The 22,933-nt window shown below is 38.8% G+C and overlaps 1 protein-coding gene across 5 annotated transcripts in view; it reads left to right on the top strand.

Annotated features, from left to right (window-relative positions):
- The window catches only part of BABAM2 (BRISC and BRCA1 A complex member 2), a 307,233-nt gene that overhangs the window by 106,627 nt on the left and 177,673 nt on the right, over window positions 1-22,933 (top strand). For all 5 annotated transcript variants that reach the window (XM_084622917.1, XM_084622915.1, XM_084622913.1 and 2 more), the window contains exons 5-6: window positions 3,162-3,356; window positions 11,417-11,491. In XM_084622917.1, coding sequence (XP_084479043.1) covers window positions 3,162-3,356; window positions 11,417-11,491 — 270 coding nt within the window. The remainder of the gene's footprint in view (window positions 1-3,161; window positions 3,357-11,416; window positions 11,492-22,933) is intronic.

The raw sequence follows: 22,933 nt of genomic DNA on the forward strand, positions 1-22,933 counted from the left end.
AGTCCCTGGCCTGTTTCAAATACCCACTTTGGATTTAACTACACCTCTACCCCTATATAACACAAATTCGGCTATAACGCGGTAAAGCAGTGCTCTCGGGGGCGGGGCTGTGCGCTCCGGCAGATCAGCGCGTCATCGTGTCTGACTCCAACACGCTGCTCTGAGCGGCATGTTAAGGGTGCCAGGCAAAGGCCAAGGGGTTGGATAAGGGGCAGAGGGTCGGGGGCGGGGGGGTTTGAATGGTTTGGAGGTTCTCGGGGCAGGGCGTTCAGGGGATGGGGAACAGGGGCGTTGGATAGGGAATGGGAGTCCTGGGGGGCCTGTTGGGGGGCAGGGGTGTGGATAGGGGTTGGGGTTTGTCAGGGGACAGGGTGCAGGGGGTTGGGTAGGGGGTGGAGTCCTGGGGGTGATTACGGACGGTGGGGGTCTCTGGAGGGGGTGGTCGGGGACAAGGAGCAGAGGGGCTTAGATGGGGGTGGGGTCTTGGGAGGGGTGGTTAGGGGCGGGGGTCTCTGGAGGGGGTAGTCAGGGGACAAGGAGTGGGGGGGGGTTAGATGGGTTGGAGGTTCTGAAGGGTCAGTCAGGGGGCGGGAAGTGACTATTGATAACAGAAATGCTCAAGGCCAAAGCAAGTTCGATATAACGCGGTTTCACCTATAACGCGGTAAGATTTTTTGGCTCCTGAGGACCGTGTTATATCGGGGTAGAGGTGTATACCCTTAAGCACTCTGTTCACGTGACTTGTGTCTGTTCAGGCAAGAATGGGGTCTATATTTTTGAAGAATGAGGCCAGCCTTCCAAAATTCAGTTCACCCACTCTATTTTTAAATGGGTGACTGATACATCGTCATTATTTTATTTTTATTTTTCTGATAATGAGTGGTGAGTAGATATTGCAGCATTGCCAACCCCAGGCATTCAAAAATCATGAGTCAGGCCCCAAACAGTCAAGATAGTGGCTTAAAAGTAATGAATTTTTTTTTTAATTGCATTCTTTTAATTTGCCTTTAATTTGCCGCTAGGGTATGCATGATTCATATTTTCAGGCTGTTCTCCCAGCCATGATTTCTAGAAAAATTTGTAGTAAAAGCTGAGATTCTCACAAAAATACTCCAGGATTTGGGGCTTGAAGAAAATACCAAATATCATGAAACTTGAAATAAAATCATGAAAATTGATAACACTGATTTTATGCCTATGTTGGTAAACTTCCTGACAGTTTTGCAAAGAAAGGATCTTGATGTTTTACACATGCACAATATCACTCCTGCTGAGAGATTGTACTTGTTTTTTACTTTGGATCATAACATTCAAAACTGGGGAATATCTTTTTAATAATTTAATATTTAAATCTTTTCCCAGATAAATGATGAAGTGGTCCAAAGAGAGAAATACTTGCCGAGAGAAAAAGAAAAGTGAAGTTGACATAAACACTGATACAGTCAAATCCTATAAAAGTAGTCGGAGGGTGTGTACTATAAACGTACAGTTTTCAGTTACAAGAAATATGAGAAGTCCCATTTTTAATAACCTGAAACAAATGGTCACAATCTGCATGATATGTATCGTTAGTACATTTTGCTTGAAATAGTGTTCAGAAGGGACTGCAAGCAAGCTCATGGCTGGATAGCCATACAAGTGTCCCATCTCCATTCCCAGAACGGCAGAATAGATATTTGACACATCTCTTTTTTATTTTACAAGTCAGAACCCTGGATCCTTTCCCTTGTTTAGCCTCTGCATATTTTTAATGTTTGGGTTCTTTATCTTGATATTTTTACTAGTATTTATTATCCCTGGTGGTGTACAAAATGTACCACACATGTTTTGGGGCAAACTTTTATTCCGATTTAATTCATTTTATGAAAATCTGGGTTAAAAAATAAATGTTGGCATATATTTGAATACAAAACAGTCACTTGCTGTTCATTATTTTAAAAAACAAAGCCTTTTCTATCTTTTTCTAGCTTTTGAAATGTTACATACTAAAAAACCAATTTGTTCCACTTTAGAATGTTCAGAAAAGTCAGTGTGTTTACACATGCAGATTGTATACAATTAAAATATCCATTATAAGTAGTTAATATTTCCATGTCAAAAGTAATTGTAGGTTCTTTAGATTGTTTGTTTGAATAGAAATGCCTAAATTGAAGGGGCAGAGAGGGGACTGATATTATTTTTTATTTTATTATTTAGATTTAAAATTAGACACCTGTTCCAGGCTATAGGCACCATAACATAATTAATGATACAATGAATACAATTAAAATAAATCTAACATGTATTAGCTATCCCATTGTAAAATCTTAGTGGACACAAGTCCTTGTAGTTTTACCACAGGGTAAACTAGGTGAAGTCATCCGCAGCTAATTGTATACTGTTGACCTCTCCTAGCTACTTTGTGGTAAAAACTACACTAGGATTTTTCAGCGGGATACTTAATGTACATTATTATCCTGCTGGGGGACCTCCCCCCCCCCACACACATATTTTTTTGCTGTGAGGACATAGCTTTAGCCTAACTTGAGTGAGAACAGCCACGCTCTGAAATAATACTTGAGCTGCACAGAGTGATTGGATTAGTTATCACAGAGTGGTCATGTCAGCAGCTGACGTTTTGTGTTAACTTGAGCTCTAGCCTATGCCCCCTGACAGGCCAGCGAACTCACGTTTAAAAACACCAACACACTGAAGTTAAGGGATTTTGTATGTGGATGACACTTAAGTTAAGGGCAACACTCAGTTTATAATTCTAATTAACTCTGCAGTGACATCAAGCTGATAGGCATGTGATTGAGGCAGCTGGGTAGAAGCTTGTTCTGCTCCAGCCCATGCTGTACCTGTTCTGTGGATAAGCAGAGGAATATGATTTCCAAGGCTCTTATCAGTTTGGCATATTCACTGGTGCTAACTTGACTTAGTACTTTTTGATTCAGATTAAATACAGGACTGCATGTATCTGAACCAATTCTCATAAACTGTTCAGATCAATTTTTGTTTTGTGAATGGAAAGGTCTCAGGTCCTCAGATGTAACAAGACACCATGCTGATGAGGACTTTATAAGTACTAGTTAGTACTCGTATGTAGGCAAGAATGCTCATCTCTTTCTACTGCTGTAAACTAGTCTGTGCTTTTTTTTTTTTTCCCCCTTATTCAACAGAATTTAGCCTCCTGGAATCCCTCAAATCCTGAGTGCCTCCTGCTTGTTGTGAAAGAGCTCATCCAGCAATATCACCAATTCCAATGCAGCCGATTACGGGAGAGCTCTCGCCTCATGTTTGAATACCAGACTTTACTTGAAGAACCCCAGTATGGAGAGAACATGGAAGTTTATGCTGGCAAAAAGAACAACTGGGTAAGCTATTCAGAACACTTCTGATAAAAGCACAGTAAACTAATGCTTTTAGAGTTCCTTTCACTATAGTCATTCTAGCCATTACCTTGTAAAATAGAGCTATTTGTGTGATGTGTGCACACGCACTGTGTGTTTACCGTGGTGAAAAAACCCTGTTTGTCCCCAGCTCACCTCCGCACTCTCCGCTCCCTCTTTTGTTCACTGCTTCTATTCCATTGCCTCACTTGAATCTGATTTCCAGGTGAGCAACTGTCTTCAGAGCTGATGGCAGTACATCTGGTTTACAGATGAACTCGTAAATTTGTTGTGAGAATCACATGCTATGTCTGGACTACAAGACTTTTGCTGACATAGTTATTTCAGTTAGGGTATGATGGAATGTGATTTTACTGACATAGTTGGGCTGCCAAAAGCTACTACCATGGACACAGTTACACTGGCAACAGTGCAATTTTGTCAGTATAGCTCTCCCACTAGGAGCACTTTGCCAGTATAACTGTACCAGCAAAGCCTTCTAGTGTGGACATAACCTGGATGTCATTGAAGTTTTCAAATTCCACACCTCCAGGGCCTGGATTTTAGTTTCATTATCTGAACTGCACTATCTGAGGGCTGTAGATAGCACAGGGGTATTTGATTATAATATAGTTATAGGGCACTGTCAACCCCTTAACCCCTTTTCTTACATGTTGTCTGACCACCCTCTTAACATTTACTTGGTCTCATAAGTCCACTCTGCTTTTGTAAGTCACAGTACTGTATCTGGTCAGACCCCTCATTCAGGAAAAAAAATGTTGAATTGAAATGTAGGGAAATCCTTTCACAGTTGTTGTTTGGAAAGCATGCTCTAGAAAATTAGCTCCCTGTACCTACACACACAGCCTAAATATTTTGTGTTTCTAGTCCTTCTAACTTTTGGGCTCAGTCCAACACCCACTGAATGATTTCAGTGGCTAATGGTTTTTGAAGGATTTGTCTTTGGAGTTGAAACACCCTTAGGGGAGGATCTATTAATGGAGATTCTCTATGTCCTCGTAAGGAGGAGAGGACGGAAGATGATAAAATACAGGTAGGATCTGATGAGGAACAGTAAAATGAAAAAAAGTCCCATTCAATTACATCATGTAATGGCAGACAGCTACAAAATGACAAGTTTTTAGAGTACTTATATACCAATTCTACAAGTCTAAATAATAAGATGGGTGAACTAGAGTGCCTCGTATTGAATGAGGATATTGATATAATAGGCATCACGGATACTTGGTGGAATAAGGTTAATCAATGGGACACAGTAATACCAGGATACAAAATATATCGGAAGGACAGAACAGGTCGTGCTGGTGGGGGTGTGGCACTATATGTGAAAGAAAGCATAGAATCAAATGAAGTAAAAATCTTAAATGAACCAAACTGTACCATAAAATCTCTATGGATAGTAATTCCATGCTCTAGTAATAAGAATATAGCAGTAGGGATATATTACAGACCACCTGGGATGGTGATAGTGAAATGCTCAGGGAGATTAGAGAGGCTATTAAAATAAAAAATTCAATAATAATAATGGGGGATTTCAACTATCCTCATATTGACTGGGTACATGTGTAGACAGCTTGGACAGGACAGGATTCAGAGGTAAAGTTTCTTGACACCTTGAATGACTGCTTCTTGGAGCAGCCAGTCCTGGATCCCACAAGAGGATAGGCAATTCTTGATTTAGTCCTAAGTGGAGCACAGGATGTGGTCCAAGAGGTGAATATAGCTGGACCACTTGGTAATAGTGACCATAATATAATTAAATTTAATATCTCTGGGTGGGGAAAACACCACAGCAGCCCAACACTGCAGCATTTAATTCAAAAAGGGGAACTACACAAAAATGAGAAGGTTAGTTAAACAGAAATTAAAAGGTACAAAAGTGAATCTCTGAAAGCTGCATGGAAACTTTTAAAAGACACCATAATAGATTTAAATAATTTAAATGTATACCCCAAATTAAAAAACATAGTAAGAGAACCAAAAAGTGCCACCGTAGTTAAACAACAAAGTAAAAGAAGCAGTGAGAGGCAAAAAGGCATCCTTTAAAAAGTGGAAATTAAATCCTATTGAGGAAAATAAAAAGGAACATAAACTCTGGGAAATGAAATGTAAAAATATAATTAGGAAGGCCAAAAAGGAATTTGAATAACAGCTAGCCAAAGACTCAAAAAGTAACAGCAAATTTTTTTTAAGTACATCAGAAGCAGGAAGCCTGCTAAATAACCAGTGGGGCCATTGGACAATCGAGATGCTAAAGGAGCACTCAAGGACGATAAGGCCATTGCGGAGAAACTAAATTCTTTGCATCGGTCTTCACAGCTGCGGATGTGAGGGAGATTCCCAAACCTGAGTCATTCTTTTTAGGTGACAAATCTGAGGAACTGTCCCAGATTGAGGTGTCATTAGAGGAGGTTTTGGAACAAATGGATAAACTAAACAGTAATAAGTCACCAGGACCAGCTGGTATTCACTGAAGGAATTTAAATGTGAAATTGCAGAACTACTAACTGTAGTCTGTAACCTATCATTTAAATCAGCTTCTGTACCAAATGACTGGAGGATAGCTAATGTGATGCCAATTTTTAAAAAGGGCTCCAGAGGTGATCCCGGCAATTACAGGCCATTAAGCCTTACTTCAGTAACGGGCAAATTAGTTGATTAGTAATTGCAAAATTGTCAGACACATAGATTAACATAATTTGTTGGGGAAGAGTCAACATGATTTTTGTAAAGGGAAATCATGCCTCACCAATCTACTAGAATTCTTTGAGAGGATCAACAAGCATGTGGACAAGGGGGATCCAGTGGATATAGTGTACTTAGATTTTCAGAAAGTCTTTGACAAGGTTCCCCACCAAAGGCTCTTAAGCAAAGTAAGCTGTCATGGGATAAGAGGGAAGGTCCTCTCATGGATTGGTAACTGGTTAAAAGATAGGAAACAAAGAGTAGAAATAAATGGTCAGTTTTCAGAATGGAGAGAGGTAAATAGTGGTGTCCCCCAGGGGTCTATGTTGGGCCCTGTCCTATTCAATATATTCATAAATGATCTGGAAAAAGGGGTAAACAGTGAGGTGGCAAAATTTGCAGATGATACAAAATTGCCCAAGATAGTTAAGTCCCAGGCAGACTTCGAAGTGCTACAAACGGATCTCTCAAAACTGGGTGACTGGACAACAAACTGGCAGATGAAATTCAGAGTTGATAAATGCATGGTAATGCACATTGGAAAACCTAATCCCAACTATACATATAAAATGATGGGGTCTAAATTGGCTGTTACTTTTCAAGAAAGAGATCTTGTGGATAGTTTTTGAAAACGTCCACTCAGTGTGCAGCAGCAGTCAAAAAAGTGAACAGAATTTTGGGAATCATTAAGAAAGGGTTAGATAATAAGACAGAAAATACCATATTGCCTCTATATAAATCCATGGTGTGCCCACATCTTGAATACTGCATGCAGATGTGGTCGCCCCAAAAAAGAGATATTGGAATTGGAAAAGGTTCAGAAAAGGGCAACAAAAATGATTAGGGGTATGGAACGGCTGCCGTACGAGGAGAGATTAATAAGACTGGGACTTTTCAACTTGGAAAAGAGACGACTAAGGGGAGTTATGATAGAGGTCTATAAAATCATGACTGGTGTGGAGAAAGTAAATAAGGAAGTGTTATTTACTCCTTCTCGTAACACAAGAACTAGGAGTCACCAAATGAAATTAATAGGCAGTAAAACAAAAAAAGGAAGTATTTTTTCACACAACAAATATTCAACCTGTGGAACTCTTTGTCATAGGATATTGTGAAGGCCAAGACTATAACAGGATTCAAAAAAGAACTAGATAAGTTCATGGAGGATATGTCCATCAATGGTTCTTAGTCGTATGGACAGGGATGGTGTCCCTAGCCTGTTTGCCAGAAGCTGGGAATGGGTGACTGGGGATGGATCGCTTGATGATTACCTGTTTTGTTCATTCCCTCTGGGGCACCTGGCATTGGCCACTGTTGGTAGACAGGATACTGGGCTAGATGGACCTTTGGTCTGACCCAGTATGGCCGTTCTTATGTTCTAACTTCTTTTTCTGTCTCAATTACAAAAAACGTGTTTAAATAAATTTTGAAGCAAATTCCTCGAGCATTTTAAGAGTTACGTGAGAGTGGAAACATTCCATTTATTAAACATTAAATAAATTATGGACACATTTATTGTAACTCAGATAAAAATATCTGAATTTTAAAATGTATTTGCTGCTAAAGAGAAGATGTAGGAAAATGAAGACCTTATAGTGTAGATAGAAACCTTGTACATTTCAAACATATTGTGGTCATACAGATAAGAAAAGCATAGAACATAGATGAATCTTGAAAAACTCTCTTAGTGTTGTTAACTATGCACAAATCCCAGCACAAACAGGTGGGCTTAACTTGTCAGGCCCTTAGACATTTATTGTGGAAAGGCCTTTTGGAATAAATTAGTTTTAAGGAGTGCTTTGAGTGTGTCAAAGATGGTCACCAGATGACTTGGGATGTGAAAAGTATTTCTCAGTAAGAAATGCCTGCTATGCTAAGTTTGGAGGGAAACTGAACTTGAATTATAAAAATGCCCTGTGGAATTATTTCTATAGAAATGTTACAAAGTGCATACTTTAATATGTTCTACGTAGAGAGCCTCAGTTCACCTCACACTCTGAGAGAGACACAGATTGCGTGTATGGATACCCCTCCCTACATTGTGTTAAAGCTGTGTACACAACTACAAGCAATCTTATCTGCACCTACCTGCAAAGACAAACAGCACACACCCTTTCTTTGAGTACATAATATATACCTAGCCCCTACATATGCAAGCACATTCTCATTTACACACCATATGTATGGTACTTGCATTCAGTAGTTTCACATCTTTCTTTTTTCTTCTTCCTTTCCTTTTTTCTGTTTCTGTCCACTTAAAATTTTTCAAACCCCCTGGAAATCATATGCAAAGAACTCTAGTAGTGCAACATGAAAGTGGCACAAAAATGTCAGGAAATGCTGAATTATCACCGAAGAGTCACTCAACCTTAAATTTTCTCCTGTGGGTTATATGAAAAAGTATTGTATTTGAAAAACAGTATATGATTGAGTAATTAGATACCAGATCTGTAATGCATATGCAAAAAATAAGACCAAGTTAAAACTGAACAAGCATTCACCTGGCCTTTCCTCAGTATATCCTGATTTTTTTGTCCTTAATGTTAGATTAATTAAAGGGGTGTTTTTTTCATGGGTTATACAAAAAAAGACAAACTTCATCACTTTCTTGACATAATGCATGAAATATCCTTACTTTTTGTCTTAGTGGGGTTAAAATCTTTAGGAAATCAGACCAATGTTTATTTCCTTCTAGAAGAATGAGCTTAGTCTTCTCATAGCCAGGTGGGTAAGGCCTCGTTTTAAGGAAGCGTATGAAACAGAAAGGAAATCCTTCCCATTTCCTTTGCGTACACTTGATGCATAAAAACAGCAATGTGTTAGGGAGAGTTTGGCAACTTCTCAGTAGACAACAGTTGCAAAGCAGCCCTCTAGGTCTTACAATTTACATAATCCTAAAGAGAAATTATAGAAAGAACTGGTAAGAGGGTTTTCCTCCACACTGATTTAAATGCTACTTCTGAACGATCTACACTATTTTCAGCTCAGGTTCTCACACCTTAAGATCTCTCCAAGTTTGCTAAGAGTAGAACAAACCGGAAGATGTTGAGAATGAAAGAATCTCTTTCCCTTCCTGATTATGTACAACTTATTTGGCACATTCCAGTTACTCTCACAAACAAAGGCTTTACTTACAGAAATCAGTCTTAAAGTTCTCAGTACATTTGTTTACCTTTGAACAAATCCTGCGTCACTGAAGCCAATGGGAGCAAACTTGAGCCCTTTACAGGTAGGAGGATCATTTCATTCCTGAGAGTCAAGGGCGGTCACTTTCTGTTGACAGAAAAGGGCTGCTACCCAGATGTGTGCAGAGGTGGACTACCCTAATGAGAGGATATAGGAATCCCTTCTCCGTGAGAGATCCCCATTTTGCAGTTTGTTATCAAACAGCTCATGAGATTTATGGCATCCTCCAAACTCAAACTATAGCTCTGGTACTTCTAGTTTGTTCTGGAACCCATATCATAGTCCAGTGTGGATTCTAATTTGAACAAAATTTCCTTCACTCATTTCTAATTATTATTAGTTGACAGAGTGAAATTTTCAATATGGATGAATTGTGGCCAAACTAATTTGTGGTCTAAAATGGTAGAAAGCTAAAATTTGGTTTCTAGCCTACAATAACACCAAAAGTTTGCATAAATGTCTATTTAAAAGAAGTAATTTACATTGCCATACAGGTTCTGTAGCTCTCTTTATAAAATAAAATATCTACTAGTCTTCCCCCCCCACCCCCCATTCAGAGACATGATCCCACTTTGGAAATTAATGGCATGAAAAATGTTATTTAACAAGCAAGCACATACCTGAATGATGGGGGAAGAGGAAAACTCTATCCATGCTTTTCTATTTTCCTCCACTAATATAACTTATAAATGTTCTAATATAGTTTTGTCAAAGAAAGATCTTGTACAGTTTGACAGGTAAATGCCCAAAGGATTTTTAAGCCATATTTTAAATCCCTGGAAATAGAGATGTAATCAGTAGATACCTCTTGAAAGAGTAACCTTATTACATCCCTTTTTTCTCTCAACAAGTCTCTTCAGTTGTAAAAAAGGACATTTCTGTGTATATGTGATTATTCTGTTGCGAGGAAAAATTATTCTTTTTATCTGATATCCTGGTACTTTCACTGTATTTTTTGGGCTTTGTTTTCACTGTAGAAAAAAGTGTTGATGAGATTGGCAGTACTGCAGTCTCTTTAGTTATTAGTGGTAATTAAGCCAGTTCTTCCCAGTAACATTCAGGCAGTCACTATATTAAGTAAGTGTACCATCAAAATACATATAATGAATTTCTTTTTAAAAAAATTAGAGATGTGTGCAAGGCATGCTAATTTCTGATGCATCTAAATGCTGTAGTGGAACACACAAATAGCCAGATTTGCAAAATTGGGGTCTGATTTTCAAAAAAACATGCTCAGTTTCCACTATGACAACTAAACGAAGGGGCAAACTTTTCTCATTATTCTCAGTGGGAGCTACTGAGTGCTGGGCACTTTTGAAAAATCTGAGCAATATATTTAGGTGCCTAAGTGAGAACTGTTGGGTTCTAAACTCTTCAGAAAATCTAGCCCTAAAATTAGATTGTAAACTCTTCAGGGTACTGACTGTTTACCTCTGTGTATGTACAGTATTAAATACAGTAGGGCCCTCGTCCTGATTGGGATGTTTAAGTGAAACCACAATAGAGAGATTGTGTATTACATTGTATTCTGGATGCAATACAGAATAGTAATTCTTTTGCCTGTGATTTTTAAAGTAGAGTCCTTTAAAGACATACCTATTTAGCAGTCAGGATGTAGTTTGTGAAACGTGTCATTGATGACCTTTACATTCCCTCCTTATTATTATAGTTTGAGTTTTCATGAGGTATTTACATTCGTGGGAATAATTTTTGCTACTAGATGTAATCCATTTGTTAAAATACTAGTATGCAAGTTAACTTGTGGCTGCAGAAGCAATGACTTCAACAGTGATGAGTAAAGAGAAGCCATAGGGCCTGGTTTAATCTAATCTAGGTTCTTATATGGTGCCAGCCATTATGCTCTCTAAGGACCTTTTTACCATTGACTCAGTGGGAGCAATGCCCTTAGAGTCTTGGGGTACTTTATCATATTGCTTATTGTGAAAGCTGTAAATAAATGTTTTTTTTTTTCATTTTCAACAATTACCATTGAAAGCTGTTGCTTAACTCTTCCTCCCCCAGTTGCTAGAAGATATTGCCTTGCTAAATATTTCAGTCTGAATAGGTTCAGCTTGTGACCTTGTCTGCTGTAGGTAATAGAGAGTGAGATCACTTTTGCTCTAGGTCTCATTATTTTTGTGCTTTCTCCTCAGACTGGTGAATTCTCAGCTCACTTCCTTTTGAAGTTACCAGTGGATTTCAGCAATATTCCCACATACCTTCTCAAGGTAAAATAAGTGACTGTATTGACAGTGCTCATTTTGTGAGAAAGTTTGGACTAGTGAGATGTTCTCAGTAATAATTTTATTTTGAATTTCAGAAATTTAGTTAAGAAGCTGAAAATCAGACTTTTCAAAATGTTTGGTTGGTGGGCTGGAAAAGTGTCAGTAGAGTTACTTTGTATGCATGATTCAATTGTCCTTGCAAATGTGTAACAATGAAAAAAGAGTTTTCTTCCAAATGAAAAAAAATCCCATCCCCCCACACACAAAGTTTTACCCATCAGGATAGGGAGGGAGGGGAGAATCCACCTGGATTAATTGACTAACAAAACTGACATACTGATTGATTAGATTCCATTTTAAAGACTATGCAGGAGCCTAAGGTTCACTAAATCCATTTTATTATTGTGCTTATTCTGACCCTACATCACTTCTTCCTACTCACCTAAAACTGCAGCCAATTGTGATATAATGATAACGTGGTCTTATCACCAACATGAGAAAAGCAATGCGAGAATGAATTCAAATATAACCTTTAAATCTGTGCAGCTATCAGGATGGAATGGATGGTGGTTTTTGCCTAATTAGCAGCAGTTTGCTGTAGCTGTTTTTCATCACCCCTGTTCTTTGTGGTTTAGGGGCCAACAAGAGGTATGCGGTGTGCACGTGTACTACATGAAAAAAATGGGCGTTCTCTGTAGAGTAGAGTAGGGCTTGAGGCATTGAAAATGCAGGCACTATTTATAAGAGATTTTCATGTGATTTAACTCAAGAAAATATTTGCACTGTACTTTTCTTGAGTCAAGTCTGTGCTTCATTAAACCTTCATCCTCAATTTACAGTCGACTAACTCTTCATTATGCACCCTGGGTTATACAACCCAAGCAGGGATGGTGTCTGGCACAATACAGCAGGTCCCCTGGACCTAGCCTTCTTGCAAAAATACATATAGTAAAGCAAAATGAAGAACTTGAAAAATGAGTATGAAGTAGAGTTAATTTAGGTCTACTAATTACTTCTCTATTCCAGAACAGCAATACGTTTACCTGGGCACCCCTGTGGATACATCCATGCTTGTATCATTCAGTTGTTTCAATTAGGCATCTATTTAAGATCACGTGAATATGTATTTAGGAATATTTATAAGCAGTTTATTAAAGCAATAAAATACTGTTTTGGCATAAATATTATCTTTATTTTGGTAAGAGGATATATTTCATCTTCTGTGTTTTTGAACATATATCAAAGTGTATATGATAAATATAACTTCATTACGTATGACACTTTCTATGTCATTACGTATGACAGGAGAGAATTCAAAGAACTTTACAGAGTTTTATATATTACTGGTTTGAGAAGTCCCCTCCACTTCCAGAAATGGAAGGGACCCAGATCTGACACTTCTACTGTGGGTTGGGGACAGAACATAAGGCCTTTTGACAGATGGATATGGTTTCTGGAGATTTCTAGTGATCCATGGGGTTGGGGGGCCAAAATGCTGGCCAGTTCCATGAGGTAGAAGGAGGGAGCAAACCTACAAATGCTGAGACAATTCTAAAGAAACTCTCTGAATGTGAACTCATAGAGCTTAATTTTCCCCAAATTGGCTTTTCTCAAGTAGAGGTCAATTTGTGTAATTAGAATTAAATAGTAGCAGAAGGGGACAGAGAAATTAAGAGGTATAGTGAAGGTCCCAAAAATGTAGTTTTCCTATTGTAAATTTACAGAAGGACTGTGAAATATGATATATAATGCTATTCCATAAATAGTTCTGTGATGCTTCAATAAATTTACTGTGTGGCAAGATTGTGTTTCTTAAACATTAAAGGTAGTTGCTTTCAAATCTCATGTGAAATCAACAAGAGAGCGGAGTGCACATAAAGTAGAGTAATAGAAGGATGCTATTTCAGATGTAAGAATTTGTAGAAAAGAAGGCTCTTACATTTACAGTAGTATGTTATAGAGATTGAGAGAAGATTAATGATTAGATAAGTGGAGCAGAGACAGACAGGATCCATAAAGTAGAGTTGAACAAGCCCAGAGCGGGAGTTAGAATGAGGAGAGTAGTTTTCCACTAGATCCTGAAATGAATGAGGAGCTTATGGAGATAGTGGAGGAAAGGATGTTTTGGTGCTAGTACTAAGAATAAATATCTATTAGATAGAGATATGCTGGGTTATTGTGTGATATTTTAGAGTGTGTTCTAACATTGGGAATGCTTATTATTCACTTGAAAAACCATAGAAATGTAAGCCTAGAAGGGACCTTGATAGGGCATCTAGTCCAGTTCCCTGCACTGAGGCAGGACTAAGTATTATCTAGACTATCCCTGATAGGTGTTTGTTTAACCTGTTCTTAAAAACCTCCAAGGGTGGAGATTCCACCACCTCCCTAGGTAATTTGTTCCAGTTCTTAACTACCCTTACAGTTAGGAAGTTTTTCCTAGTATCTAACCTAAATCTCTCTTGCTGCAATTTAAGCCCATTACTTCTTGTCCTGTCGTCAGTGGATAAGGAGAACAATTTATCACCCTCCTCTTTATAACAGTCTTTTACGTACTTGACTGTTATCATGTCCCCTCTCAGAGTTCTCTTCTCCAGACTAAACAAACCCAATTTTTTCAATCTTTCCTCATAGGTCATGTTTTCTAGACCTTTGATCCTCTGGAATTTCTCCAATTTTTCCACATCTTTCCTGGACTGTGGAGCCCACCACTGATGCATTGCAAGAACGATATGTGTTTTACATACAGTACCACATTCATCATTACTTTGGCAGTTTTTAGAAAGTGCATTGTTAATTGAATGAGCCCAGTCACCTCCAGAGGGTTCTGAGGTCATTTATGTTCATTGTGTCCACATACTCTAGACTTCCTCCGTTGGTTAAGTGTTGCTACTCCCCCTCATTCTCTCTGTTTACAAAACTGCTTCAGAGGTGAATCATCCTACTTAGGTCTCGCAGAACTTTTTGGAGGAGAATATGAATAGTGGTTAATCCATTTCTCAACAAATCTAGAGCTTGATTGGAATATAATATTCCTAGACAAGTAGCTGATCTATTGCTCAGCCATGTTAGAGTTTAGACGTTCTCTATGCTGCATGTGAGTGCTAAGGGGAAAGAGTCTAAGGGTACCATCTTCCCATTCCATGCAAGCAGCAGGACAGGATCTCTTCATGGGATATTCCCATGTGCTCTAAATTGGGAACTGCGTACTGCAGGCAAAAGGACACAATTTGCTGGCTTAAAAGCATATCCTACTCTCTGTATGTCCAAGCATGCATGCTTAGTGAATAGCATGCATTAGCTGGTGACTTGATCTGCTCCTTTGGCTGTTCCCTATACCTATACTGTGGAATTGAATCCTTGCAGGCAGGATTCCTAGACCGGAAGCTGCAGTTGTCAGCTTTCTTGTTGATCCTCATCACAGCATGGACAAAGGAGGGCTTAGGTGTTTAGAATTTTACGAGCTTGTCTCTACATTTATATTTAAAAGTTGTGGAATGTTGGCTTCTTTGTGACACTTTCCAGGATCAACTCAGAGTCCTATTTTCTATGTTGTTTGCATTAAAAAAATGCTATACATATATTCTCTAAAACAGCGTTTCTCATATGTTTCCACTAGGGCTGTCAATTAATCGCAGTTAACTCACACAATTAACTCAAAAAAATTAATCGCTATTAATCGCAGTTTTAATTTCACTGTTAAACAATAGAATACCAATTGAAATGTATTAAATATTTGAAGGTTTTTCTACATTTTCCTATATATTATATTCTGCATTATAATTGAAATCAAAGTGTATATTATTTTTATTAAAAATATTTGCATTGTAAAAATCATAAACAAAAAAAGTTGTATTTTTCAGTTCATCACTTTGTCATGAAAGTGCAACTTACAAATGTACATTTTTTAATTACATAATTACAGTCAAAAACAAAACAGTGTAAAACTTCAGAGCCTACAAGTCCACTCAGTCCTACTTCTCATTCAACCAATCGCTGACAAAGAAGTTTGTTTACATTTACAGGAGATAATGCTGCCCTCTTCTTATCTACAATGTCACCGGAAAGCGAGAACAGGTGTTTGCATGGGATTTTTTTACCCAGCATTGCAAGGTATTTACGTGTCAGATACGCTAAACATTCGTATGCCCCTTCATGCTTCGGCCACCATTCCAGAGGACATACTTCCATGCTGATGACGCTCGTTTAAAAAATTATGCATTAATTAAATTTATGACTGAACTCCTTGGGGGAGAATTGTATGTCCCCTGCTCTATTTTACCCGCATTCTGCCATATATTTCATGTTATAGCAGTCTCAGATGATGACCTAGTATATGTTGTTCATTTTGAGAACACTTTCACTGAAGATTTGACAAAACGCAAAGAAGGTACCAATGTGAGATTTCTAAAGATAACTACAGCACTCGACCCAAGGTTTAAGAATCTGAAGTGCCTTCCAAAATCTGAGAGGGACGAAGTGTGGATCATGCTTTCATAAGTCTTAAAAGAACAGCACTCCGATGCAGAAACTACAGAACCCAAAGCACCAAAAAATAAAATCAACCTTCTGCTGGTGGCATCTGACTCAGATAATGAAAATGAACATGCATCAGTATGCACTGCTTTGGATTGTTATCGAGCAGACCCCGTCATCAGCATGGATGCATGTCCCTTGGAATGCTGGTTGAAGCATGAAGACACATATGAATCTTTAGCACATGTGGCACGTAAATATCTTGCGACGCCGGCTACAACAGTGCCATGAGAATGCCTGTTCTCACTTTCAGGTGACATTGTAAACAAGAAGCAGACAGCATTCTCTCCTACAAATTGTAACCAAACTTGTTTGTCTGAGCGATTAGCTGAACAAGAAGTAGGACTGAATGGACTTGCAGGCTCTAAAATTTTACACTGTTTTGTTTTTAATGTAGTTTTTTTTGTACATAAGTCTACATTTGTATATTCAACTTTCATGGTAAAGAGATTACACTACAGTACTTGTATTAGGTGAATTGAAAAATACTATTTCTTTTGTTTTTTTTACAGTGCAAACACTTGTAATCAAAATAAATATAAAGAGAACACTACACTTTGTATTCTGTGTTATAATTTAAATCAATATATTTGAAAATGTAGAAAACATACAAAATATTTAAATAAATGGTATTCTATTATTATTATTTAACAGTGTGATTAGTTGCCCAATTAATCACGATTCATTTTTTTAAATGCTTGACCGTCCTAGTTTCCACACTATGCCACTGTGTTGCAACAGCAAAAGGTTCAGGATCCCTTCCTAACATCAGACACAAAGCACATTAGGGAACTTCTAGTGTGCATCAGGAGGGGCCACATGGACCCTCAAGGCTGGATTAAAGAGTATTGTGGTCCAGTGCACTATGGAAATTGCCTCCATCTTCCTTAAACTAGACAGAGCATATAATATATAGTCTGTAAATATGAAAAACATTTCAATTTATTATTTTCATAGGTGCATAATGTGTAATCAGTTAGCTGAGCATTGTGCAAAGACTCTAGTGATTATAAATGCAAAGGTATGTATATGGCGGTAGACAGACATCTGAGAATTGGGGAGAGACTATATCATGGTCATTTCCTTCTTGTTCCTATTGATTTTAGTGTAGGACCATGGATTTGGTTCCTAGGCTGGGAATGGAAGTTTGCAACTCACTGCACATGCACACAAGATTGAGCTCAAATGAATGCCTGTGCCAGCCAAGCCCAAATAACATGGTAGGTTTGCAATGAGATTTGGTTGCTTCTTTTACTGTCGACAGTAACATAGCCTTCAGAACTTCAGGTCTTCATAGGATTAGCTTCCCCTCACTCCCCACTTAAATGAACATCAGGAATAATAACTTATCCATCTTTCACTGAGAGATCAGATCAGATCAGTTCACTAGGACTTTCCAAAAATATCCAGATGAGATAGTTATTCAAAACTGGTGGGGAAATATTGGAGGAGACTTTTCAAAAATCTAATATAGAAATATATTAATATTAATAAATCTAGAATATCTAATTTAAATATACATGGCAATTTGATATTTTTAAAAATCTGATACCCATTCTCTCTCTTCTTTTCCTCTGGGAAACATTTGCTAAGTAGGCTAATCGCTGGGGTGTATTTATGAAATGAGACTTAGAAATGAACTCAGTGCATAGTTGACTCCCCAGCTATAGGGGAAAGGATTCCTGATGAAAGTGGAACTTGCTGAAGACCATGCAAATCAGAAAAGAGCAAGTACTTTAGTGCATTGGGTAGCCAAGCCAGATACTCATCGTCTCCAGATTCAGAGACTCTTTGCTGCCTTTTGAAAAACAGGCAGGGTGTAAGAGAGGAACTTTACCAGCTCCTAAGGGGAAGTGGACTGAGTGTCAGCTAACCCTGGGCACAAATTTGATCTGAATCAATATAAATAAGGGACTGACTCTGAGAGACTGATTGTGGGATTGGGCTTCAGCAATTCTGCAAACAGGAAAGTGCTGTGCACTTACTATTCGTCTAGACAAGTCCTAACTCTAAATTCTGTTGACTTTCAATGAGACTTAGGAGGCTAAGTGCATAAATCAGTTTTGAAAATGGGACTTAGGTACCAAATTCATTTAGGTGTTTTGGAAAATTTTAGCCAGAGCCACTCTCTGTCTCCTCACAAAAAAGAAACTGAAATGTGAAGACTCATTTTTTCTTAAGATTACAGCGCCACGTCCAGCCATCAGTCTACACCAAAACCTCCTTTGACATCTCTGGCCGATCTCATATGCAGGATGGTGGCCTGAAGTGTCTCATTAAAGGGTGAGGAAAGAGATGGGCCAAGTATCACATGCTACATGGCAGCAAAAGTGCAAAGTATGTAGTAGTTCTAATTCTAATCCTCAGGGACCTGTGACTTTCACTGGATTAAAGCAAAGGGAAAGTTTTGCCCTTGTTCTACTTCTATTTCTTGGAGATAAATATAGCATTACATACAAAAATGTACATTAAAAGAGTGTTAAGGTTGCAATGTGAAGCAGAATTAAAGTTGCCCGTGCAACTTTACTACAACTTTACTACATGCTGTTCAAACCCTGCTTTGAGTACAGAATTATTGCTTTCTTCAAGGGCTTCCCCATAGTGCTCATCACTATAATATCTGAATGCTTCATAAATATGAATTAATTTATCTTCAAAACAGCTTTCTGAGATGAAGTTGTTCTATTATCCCTGTTTTATATCAAGGCATTGAAAGATTCAGGCCAAAAATGTCCACTAATTTTGGTACCTATTTGAGATATCTAGGGCTTTATTTTATAGAGTACTTACCATTATATAGCACAGCTCCCACTGACTTCAATTGCAACTGTGAGGGCTTGGCAGTTCTGCAAATCAGAATCCAGTGTCTTGAGTTGGGCTACCAGAAAATAAGGAGCACAATAAGTGACCCTCTGTGAAAGGTCTGGTTTATATGTCATACCTATCAACACAGGAACTCTATGCCAGAGGCAGTAACTGGTAGAATCTGCTTCTCCAGGGCCTCATTCAGGTGCCTTAACCGTGATACCATTTTTTTTCCTTCTTGCCGTTCCTAGTGTCATTCACTACACACATTCCAACCCCTGCAACAAATGAGGCAGGGGTCCTGCAGACAACAGTCTCCTTCACTACATAACCCTGGTTCATCTCCAGAGCACAGTCTATTCGGTGCATTGAATGAGGCAGTGGTCCTGTGGAAAAAATAGTATGTGATATCTAAATAAAGAACGTATCATAATGCATACACTTGAGAGGGCTGAATTAAGGTTACACAGGCCAACTTTCTAGCGTTTCCTAACTTATGAGTGCTTGGCTTTGAAATTTTACAATAATCTTTTAACATTGGTTTTTTTGATAAAATTCCCTCTGTTTTTTAAAAAGCAAACTGAAAAAACGTAAGTTCTACCATGTGGTGTCATACTGACATCCACATGATTATCAGCAGGGTTGGAATATTTAGATTCACCACACAGACTTCTGTCACTTGAGCCAACAGAGTAACTGAGTAGCAGTAGTAACAGAGTAGCAGTAGTAGGTCTATGTGGACCAGTCAATAGAGCAAGATGAGACACACATTTTACCAGTGGTTTCTGCAGAGTCTTGCTAGCAGGAGAGGAATAATGAGACTCAAGAATCTTGAGTTCCATTCCAGGTTCTAGGGGGACGTGTGCTCTGGCGGCCAGCTGGGCTGAGACCCTTCTGCCCCTGTTCCCCTGCCACCACTCACGCTCCACCTATAATTATAAGATGTATCTGAAGGTAGGGTTGGAACAGCGCTCTTGTAGTTTATGAATCCTAACGGTTCCTGAAACATTTCTGTGAATTAGAGTAGCCAGGGCATGTTCAGTTATTCAGAAATAATTTGCAGTTCTTATCCTGCCCTTGTATAAGCCATGTTTTTGTGAATGAGACCCTTGAGACATAACAAATAGGCCTTGGGGCTTTGTAATAAAAGATGATTTTACATTCAATGCTCTCTTGTTAGTTATTATGTTGGTTTATGCACTGACCACTGAATGTTGATAAATGCTGTAGTATTCATTTAAACTTTCAAAGTAGGAAGAAAAGATGTGAATAAATTACATGAAGAGGTGAAAGGACAGACAGAATTTGACAAATAAATGGGTTACAAGCATAATGACAGCTTAAAGTGTGAACTACAGAAGTGAATGTAGGATTGTATGTTCGTATTGTTGTGTTGTAGCCTGCAGCCATACTCACAAAGGTTTCATAGTGCTGTGTCTTTTAAATGATTGCAAAGTGATTTAACAACCTGTGTGTTGTAGTACCTCCTTGTTCATGGAATCTAACTGACTTTTCATTCTGATAATGACTGAAAAAAGAATGGTAGACATCTATCTTGTCACAGGGAAATAGATTAGATTAAAAATAAGAAAATAATGAAAATTTCAAACTGATTTGCACTCTTTTTGGGTGCGTCTTCACTGCAGAGTTAACTTGGGTTGTTACTTAGGTGTTTCTTCTAACCCCCCTCTCATCCACATGCAAAATCTTCTCACCCGTGTTTGGTGCTTTAAACTCAGACTAGTTGATCTATCTGGGGACATGATTTGGAGCTCAGTTCTGCTTTCACTCAGGCTGGTAACCTGCTCGCTTTGCAATGAGGATGCAGGCTAATCATTTGAGTGCTGATGGTCCTCCATTGCCTTTCCGTAGTTCCTCCTGTATGTGCAGAAGGAAAGAATCATAGAGTGGCTCAGCTTACTGCAGGACAAAGAACCATGGCTATGCCCTCGAAAGTCCTGGAGACACAGATGGGTGCATAGAGTACCAGTGAGGGCACAGTAACTTGGGCATGGTTTTGCAGTGTAGCCACAACCAGGTTAACCCAGGTACTCAGTTCCAGTTGCCTATCACCCAAGTTAACAACAGGGAAGAAATACCCTTAGTAGACTGATTCTCGAGTCTGCATTTTTCATGGACCTGCACTTCTTTTTAAAGTTTATGGGTATGTTTGATCAAACAAGTCACTAATCAAACTAGAAGCTAAGGCTTTGTCTACACTGCAAAGAAAAGCCCATGGCGTTGAATCTCAGAGCCTGGGTCAAATGAATTGGACTCTCAGGGATTGGGCTAAGGGGCTAAAAATAGCAGTGTGGAAATTCCTGCTCAGGCTGGAGCCCAGGCCCTGATCTTTGATGAGAGGGAAGAGTCTCAGATCCCAGGCTCCAGCCAGTTTGGGAACATTTACATTGTTACATTTAGCCCTACAGCTCAAGTCCCACGAGTCTGAGTCAATTGGCCAAGGCTGATTCTGCACCTCAGCTCTTTCTTTGCAGTATAGACATACCCTAAGAGTTAATTGTAGTTAAATGGTTGAGCAGTTGAATATAAGTTATAGCTTTATGTATTTTTGTTAATGAAAATTCTGTCTCCAAGCCTGCAAGATGTCTAACAGTACCTTTTTCTTTGTCTGCTCCCAACTGTTATGTTCATGCCTGAACCCTGATTGTTTGTGCTGTCACTTGGGTCATCTCCATTCCCCCCTCCCCCCGTACTCTCTGCTTCTGGCACCGTATCACACCCACCTTCCTTCTGGCCATGGGAAATGGGACTTGAGATCCTGCAGAATTAATTTCCACAACTCCTTTTTTAGTTGTCAAAATAATTAATGAGCAATGTGTGGTACTCCTTTTTCCCAAGGATCCAACGTGCTACCCCCACAACACTCATTTTCCTGATTAACGTCATTAAATAGAAGGCTGGATCTAGGAATCAAACTCATTGCTCACATGACTGTGCAGTGAACTGCCATAAGACCCTCATGTTTACCCAGTAGTTGCTCGTCATCTTGTGTTCCAATCCAGTTCAATTATTTAAATACCGTTAATCCTGCTAGTCTTCAAAAGAACACCAAATAGTGTATTATATTAGAGTAGTGAAGTTAAAGGAGGAGGAAGCTCCTATACGATCATGTCTAAACTAAGATAAAAGATGTATTTTTAACATATGTAAATGAGTAGGTGTTAAAATTCTAGCATAGACAAGGCAGTTGTAGTTTTGACATGTGTTATCTTGTCAAGGTAAACCCTAGGCTCCCCACTAAGGTTTACCTCAACAAGATAACACATGGTAAAACTACAACTGGCTTGTCTTCACTAGGATTTTAACACCTATTGGTTAACGTGTTAAAAGTACACCTTTTTCCTAATGAAGGTAAGCTCTAAGAATTTCCAATGGTGAACTGTAAAGCAGAGTTAAACTGGTTAAGAGTTTGTGTTTGCTTGAGGTTAAAGGGTTACCTTGATCATATGGAGAAGGCTTATTAGTTAATCTAGGCCATCTTCCTGCCAAAGCAAAATTGTTTCCTATTAAAATTTATTGCTGGTATTTTCCCATCTAATTTTAAATAACCTAAATGATGGCGTTTTCACCACTTCCCTGAAGAGACTCTTCTGCAGTTGTAATAGATCTCACAGTTAGGAAGTATTTCCTGATACTTGACTTACATTTTCTATTTTGTAATTTCATCTCATTATCCTGGTTATACTCTTTAGTATGCTGAATAATTTTACTTCCTCTTTTGTGTTTATACCCTTCAAATATTTATAGGCTGCAGCTGGAGGTGACATTTCCAGCTCAGGTAGATGTACATGCGCTAGCGGTCATTGAGCTATGCGCTAAAAATAGCAGTGTGGCCATGGCAGCAATGACAGCACCACACGCTAGCTACTTTGAGTACAGTCCCAACCGAGATCCTATGTATGTACTTGACAACTAGCCTGTGCTACCACCTGCGCCCTTGTGTCTATACTGCTGTTTTTAGCATGCGAGCTTGATGAAAGCTAGTGCCTGCACATCTATCTGAGCTGGAAAGAACACCCCCAGCTGCAGTGTAAACATGTCCTATGTCTCTTCTCTCCTGGCCCTTCACTGCTACTTCTCCAC

This window comes from Lepidochelys olivacea (assembly GCF_965140295.1).
Source record: "Lepidochelys olivacea isolate rLepOli2 genome assembly, chromosome: 3".
Taxonomy (NCBI): domain Eukaryota; kingdom Metazoa; phylum Chordata; order Testudines; family Cheloniidae; genus Lepidochelys; species Lepidochelys olivacea.